General features: G+C 33.0%; 1 protein-coding gene across 4 annotated transcripts in view; it reads left to right on the top strand.

The window, feature by feature from the left end:
* The first annotated feature begins 3,563 nt into the window (after positions 1–3,563).
* The window catches only part of LOC134279636 (uncharacterized), a 13,113-nt gene continuing 9,515 nt past the window's right edge, over positions 3,564–7,161 (top strand). For 3 of the 4 annotated variants that reach the window (XM_062762054.1, XM_062762056.1, XM_062762057.1), the window contains exons 1-5: positions 3,564–3,802; positions 4,193–4,306; positions 5,370–5,394; positions 6,292–6,416; positions 6,731–6,847. In XM_062762054.1, the coding sequence (XP_062618038.1) occupies positions 3,592–3,802; positions 4,193–4,306; positions 5,370–5,394; positions 6,292–6,416; positions 6,731–6,847 (592 nt within the window). In that variant the 5' untranslated portion in view covers positions 3,564–3,591. The remainder of the gene's footprint in view (positions 3,803–4,192; positions 4,307–5,369; positions 5,395–6,291; positions 6,417–6,730; positions 6,848–7,161) is intronic. The other variant, XM_062762055.1, reaches the window with a different exon arrangement.

The following is a 7,161-nucleotide window of genomic DNA, read 5'->3' as shown; positions in this document are numbered from 1 at the left end:
ATCAACTTCCCTTATTTATTTAGCAATATGCTAGTAATCCTTATCATCTGTTTATGGAGTTAATGTCACCTAGTTTATTGGATATGTAACTAAGAACAATTTTCTAAAACGAGACAAGCTATTACATGTAACAAACAAGTTGATGAAACAGGGATATCAATACTCTCGATTGGAGTGAAGATTTCGCAGGTTCTACTTGTTAGATGATCGATTTTACGTATAGGCTTTACCTCCTTCGATAAAAGTTCAAGTAGGCATGTTGTTCTACTCCAGTGATTTTTAAAGGAATGATGTAATTTTTCAATCTCTTGCCAGAGTTATCGTGTTGTAACAAAGCCTAATACAATGAAGCGCATTGAAGTGGTAAAATTTGCCGGTTGGATGAAACGTTCTGAGTCATGTTTTGAATGTCAATTATAAGATAATGACACGTCCATATTTTTAGAAACGAGAAAGAAATATTCGTCGTAATGTTTTAGGACACCCCATTCTTCGCGACAAGCAATATAAGTGACACTGAAATGAAGCTTTAAAAAAAATAGAAGAGATAGCAAGAGACTCTTCGCTTCTGTAAAACTCAAATTGCAACGAGGATTGCAAATGTAGATATTTTTGAACTTATCATGTCTGTTAAAGTTACCACAACACAAGTTTCGGTCGAACACGTGTTAACTCGTTTATTATATTTATGGAAGACCTGTTCTAGGTAATAGTAAGATCATATGAAGAGAAATCTTCGTCATGAAGAATGGGCGGAGCGAAGCGGAGCCCATTCTTCATGACGAAGATTTCTCTTCATATGATCTTACTGACTTAGAACAGAACCTCAGCCAATCGAATGAATGGATTTAAAATAAACTCCTCCCACGGATGTGTCATATATAATGCTCAACTTGACCGCTCGCTGTAGATATCGAGCAAGCAATCACTATCGAACACACGCGGTTTCAGAATGGACTCCAACCCATTCAGGTTAGCACGGGATTATATGAAATAGCTTGATTCAGGCACGTAGCAACAGGGGAGGGCACTTTTTTCAGATATAACTTTTACTATCGAAAATGTTCATTGAATGTTCACTGAAAGGCTGATTCCCCCCCCCCCCCTACGTTTTACTACAGTATATGAATATGAAGGTAATTTAATATGTACGGGAAAAATGGTACTGGAAGAAACTGGTATTGAAAAAAAGTTTTAAAAACGATGCTACGTAAGTAATTTACACAGGAAATGGCATGGGAAAGATATTAAAGCTACTGAACCATTGAATATCCTTGTAACAAGTACATCACTAACAAGAATCTATATTTTTGAAAATTGAATGTGTTAAGAGGACAAGGCCCTCGTCAGCAGGAGTGGGTATCGCTGTCTAGGGTCAAATAAAAATTTGATGAAAATTGTGACTTAAATCTGTCTTCAAAGACAAGGTTCGTCTCTGATATACATGACAATGGTTGTATTTTCTGTATGTACCGAAATGTGAAAAAGAATAATATTCAGAAAGGCGACAAAAGATTACAGTGGAAAAAATGTGTAGCAAGGCCTAGAAAATTTAAATATCATTGTAAACAGCACGTGGGTTTTGAATAGTTTCTCTTTGTGTGCTGAACAAAAACCAATGAAGACACACCCATATAACTGTCAAGTGAACCAATCAGACACCGTTAAATATTTCAGAAATAGAAGAATTCTTCACCATGAAGAATCGATTCTTCGCGAGAAATGGAAGCATTTGATTGGCTGAATATGTAGGTTATGTTCTAAAGGTATTCGAATAAACAAATTGACCGTTTTATCCATTTCTAAAGAAATGGGCGTGTCCTAAGATGACAATAAACTTTCTAAAGATAGCTCAAAACGTTCCATTTGAACGGAAAATTTTACCACTTCAATGCGCTTATTTGTATGCCCTCTCAGGTGAGAGATCTGTAACTTTTATTCATAATAGAATTTCATAATGCGTGTTTACTATTAGAACATGACTAATTTATGTATTTATAATTTTACTTATTTATTTTTGATAATTCGATTGTTTTGTTCTAAGATGTTCCCACTCGCAGAAATTATAGAGATTTTTTAATGACATATTCATCTAATTCAAATGTTGAACATTGTTTAATTATTACAGGGCAACCGCGGTATAATTTTACAGCTGTCGCCAGATAATTATCTGACGCTAGTCATATCATTAGTTTCTGGTTGCGGCGGCCGATAGAAACATCTGCATCGTTGGATACCCACGGTTGATCTTGATTTCACTCATCACTCGCGTTGCCCGCGTGGCGCTGTGGTAAGAGCGTCTTCTCTAGAGTCGCAAAGTGAGGAGTTGATGTGTTGCGGGTTCGAATCCTACTACATGGGAGGAGGTGGAGCCTGGGCCGGTCCTCCGGATGAGAGCGAATAAACCGAGGTCCCGTGTCGTAGTTGGTGCTGGCACGAAAAAGATCCCTCCCTGCTCAATGACCCTTAGTGCCGAGTATAGGACAAAATTTGCAGCTCTCCACCGGCCAGTGGTGGCGTCTATAAGTGAAAGTTTTCGAGAGGGACGTTAAACAACATAAACAAACAAACAAACAAAAAACTCATCACCCGTAGGAAAACTCGCCGAAAAATAATTATATGCGCTGGTCATTTGATTGGCTGTTGAACAAAGTCGTGATGAGTATAGGGTCTATAGATGGGATCACCTCCGACAATGTGAAACGCCTGATGAAATATTTTTCATCTTCCTGGCACCTATTTGCCTTTGTGCAATTGGATTGCTCATCTTTTTATTTACCTTTTGCACTCGTAAAACGGTATACACATACAGGCATGTTCATTTAGAGTTAACGTGGGTACTTTGAGTTAAGTTGCATAAACGTCCTTCCGTACACAATTTTAAACAACTGACGTCAAAGCTTCTATTTTCTGAAAACGGTTAACGAAAAGCAATCCATAAAAAGTAAGATAGTGCATTTCTTTATAGTAAATTCAATTAACCTTGCATTATATATCGTAACTGAAAGAAAAAGTTTGCAGTGTGCTAAATTTATATGCTTTGTTTAACATGTTTAACCACTTTTTTAAATTTATAAAATATTGATCATAGTCTCGAGGCTCAAATTCTACAAATCGATAAAATATCAACGTTTTGGCTTAACATTTAAATTTGATGTAATAACATGTAATCTATTATATTTAAGGGATAAATTTACAAAACACTTCTGAACATTTGTACAAAATGAATTAATATCTAAAACAGAAAGTGAAAATGGTTGAAAAATGTATCTGTGTATGGAAACACTGAACTGAAACGTGTAAAATATGAGTACATGCATAAATATTTGGTAAACTTCATTTTTCGAACTTCAAATCAATATTTTAAACATCACAATTATTTTGAATAAAAAATTAACAAAATTGAACAACTAATTTATGCAACATTAATTGTTTAAGGAATCATGCACTGTCTAGTTTCGGCATCAACGATAGTGGGAAACATGGGATAATTTGCATAACGGGCGAGACTAACTATTAGTTAATGGAACAATGTAAAGGAGTTTTAATTCTTATCTGTAAATCTTGAAACATTTATTTCAGATAAGAATCATGGCGGAAGCATGCCCACCTTCCTTTGACTCTCATTCATTCATATCTAAATGTCCGACATCTCGAAACGGTTGGAAGGAAAGAGCCTTGCTAAAGAATTGCTCTGCTTTCCCTCAGACATGTAAAAGACCTTTAGAGTATCATTGTTTATTAAATGCATACAGAAATAGGAGCGTAGAGGTTTGTGCACCGAAGACGAGACTTGTCCAGCGTAAGTGATTTTAATTTTATTTAATTTTTTTTCTGAATATCTAGCATGCATTAAACAGCTACGATCATTTAAAAAAAAAATTGGATGCATGTAATCCAGTATTATGTATATTCATACAAAATGTGCTTTGTTTTAAAGGTAGCATTTTTTGTGTTTTTTATTTTCCCAACTATAGCAAGGAATTCATGTCTAATATATGTATACCTTAACACCTACTTGTATTTTTAGACATGATTATATATGTAAATGATCAACACGTATTTTCCTTTTTTGCTTCCCTTGGTTTTGAGCAATTTCATTTAGTTTAGCAATTTGTCTCATTTTCACGTCCCTTTATTTAATTTTGATATACATCTATTTATCATATTGTCAGATTACTCTTTTTTGTAGAATATTGTCCATCATACAGCCTTAACGCACAACGTATTACTGACCAATACAACTGCAGCACACTATTTCCAGACTGTCCAAAGCATCAGTATTACTCGACAGATGTCGTTAACTGTAAGATATCTAATTAGATAAATGTCAAAGAAGAAGGTATGGTTTTAGCTTTATTGTGCCCTAAAAATGTAATGGCATCAAAAAGTTTTGAAACTGGCTTAAATATTAGTTAAATAAATCACTATGATAAATCAGGAAAGAATATGGCATGAAGGTTTACCATTCTGCAAATATGACATCATTAATGTGAAGCATTTCTCTATTTTCAACAGAAAAAGCCTCAAAATGGCACATTTCAAATGTGATTTTCCTTTAGAAAACAGTGTCCACAGCCGTCGCCCACGTTAGTTTTTTGATATTTTGTGCAAAATTCAATAACAAATCACATATCTCAAGATCAGGCGCGGATCCAGAAATTTTTTCCAGGGGGGGTCCACCCCAGTAAGAAAAAAAAATCCAATCCCAGAAATTTATTGACAAGAAAAAAAAAAAAAAAAACAAAAACAAAAAACAAAAACAAAAACAAAAAAAAACCAACCTAAACTCGCCCAAACTTCAAAAACCTATTTCGTGGGGGGGGGGGGGGGGGGGTGACTTCTATTGCCTCAAATCTTTCACTTTTCATACCCATTTCACACATATTCGCGTTTACCAGGGGGGGTCAGCGTTTTCCAGGGGGGTCCATGGTAACTTTTTTCTTGTTTTAGTATATACATTTTTTAACCTGGTAAATTCCAGGGGGGGGTCCTGACCCCCCCGACCCCCCTCTAGATCCGCGCATGAAGATCTTTGTGGGCGATGCCTGTGGACAATGTTATCTAACAGAAAATTCCATTGAAAATTGCTCTTCTGCAATTTTTTAACAAAATACGGGAAAATGCACATGTTTATGACGTCATAATTAGCATTTAAAAGCACATGTGAGAGAAATGATTTGTATGATTTTTCTGCATTGAATTTCAATTATAAAAAAAAAAAATGAGTTTTCAACGTTTACACCAGTTTCATTTTTTTGAAAATCACAGGGCAAAATTTGTATGGAAACCATACCTTCTTCTTTATAAAAAATTTTGAACTCTTTTTAAAAAATGAATTACAGAAGACAATTATTTTTCTTTTTTAGATACAGGATGCTTGCAGGAGCTTTCGTAAGTTTTGTCAAAAAAATGACGCATGCACTTTCATATTGTAAATTGCCTTCCCATTCTACTTGTAACCAACATTATGATTATACAATCATGTTATTTGGAATTTTTACTCAAGATTGTGCACTCAATCTGATATAAAAAAAAATGCAAGCCCATTATTTTTATTTTTTTCAGATTTAAACTAGCTTTGAACACTTAGTGAATTGACTTCAAATGTATTTTATTAGTAATTTTATTTGTAATAATACAAATACGTTCAAACAAATCTTCCGGAAAACGTGCACAATATGAATATATATGTGCTACATAGTTCTTATTACGAATTAAAGTTTTACATTAACTATAAACAGGTTATAAAATTCAATAGCCAGAAAATATATATTATATCTTCACATTTAAATTTAAATTGCTAATCTTGACGATGTATAAAAAAAGCAACTAATATAACGCGGAGATAACGAACAGTAATCAAATTCAAAGGTCCATTGAAAGAATACAGTTTTGGAGCAGAGCATACATGAACCTCTACAAATATGAGAGATGGATCAGGTGCCATTGAGGCGTGAGCATTCCAAGTCTATTCGTCAAACCAGCCATTTGTTTCCTGAAAAAATCCGTAATCTGTAAAAAATAATTGTCAAGCAATTTGTATGAGAGTTAGTCAATATTCGAATTATTGTTGTTTAATTAATTTGCATGGTTGATCATACATGTATTTTTTTCTCTCACTTAATTGGCAATATTTAAGCTATTTTCCGTTGAAATATACATGTATATGATCGATTGTATTTGTTAACATGGTCATTGTATCGGCAAAAGAAGTTGCTTCTGTTGCCTTTCATATTTAAATGCAAAGTAGTATTGATATATATCTATATATATTATATTTTTGTCTAGTAGCAGAGCAAATACTACAGCAACATCCAGTCAATCATTTGAAAGTAACCAGGACCTATATTTTCTCTTTTTCTTGCTATTCCTCCCGCTTGCAGCGCTGATTGGAATATATATTTGGTGGAAGAGTTGAGTTTAAATAATATATACTTAATAAACTTTTCTTTCTATTGTTATATATTATAACTATCATCATCTTTTTTGTTAATATCTATTAAAATATCAAACTATTTACTACTGGAAAAATATATTTAAAACACAAAGGGCGTTTATTACAAGCGATTCAATCTCATTATATACTTGATTAAAAAATATTCTAAAAAATATTGCCAATACTGAGGAAAAATAAAATAAATACATCTAATCATCGACTCTCTGTAATTTGTTAATGTATGGTATAATGTATAACTGTATACAATAACAAATATATTATTTCATGCAGAAAGAACAGCCGCAAAATGTAAACTAGGAAGCAGAAATCGCTTGATAAAAAGTAAGGAGGATAAATTTAGTGGATGCTGTATTGAAATCAGAAGATTTCTGACCCAACATCGGGACAGTAAGTAACATTTTACTTTGTTATTATTCTATTAGCACTTCTTAAAAGAACTGTTTTTAAGGGAATTCTTATCATGTAAAATAAAAATGAATAGCATAAAAATTAATAACGTTAAATTAAATAAAATAATCTGATAGATTTTTTTTTTTTGCTATTTCAAAGGGTTAATACAAATATAATTTTAATTGTTTATAAGTTTGCTGATTTATATATCGATTTTTATTAAATTTATAATATTGATTTTTTTAAAACATTCCCTTGATATTAACTTAAATACTTAGGTTTCTAAGCTTGGTGTACTAGTTCTTTATTGT

This window comes from Saccostrea cucullata, unplaced genomic scaffold (assembly GCF_032062105.1).
Source record: "Saccostrea cucullata isolate Sc308-1 unplaced genomic scaffold, CSIRO_AGI_Scuc_v1 ctg1744, whole genome shotgun sequence".
NCBI lineage: Eukaryota > Metazoa > Mollusca > Bivalvia > Ostreida > Ostreidae > Saccostrea > Saccostrea cuccullata.
This window is presented reverse-complemented; position numbering and strand designations above follow the sequence as displayed.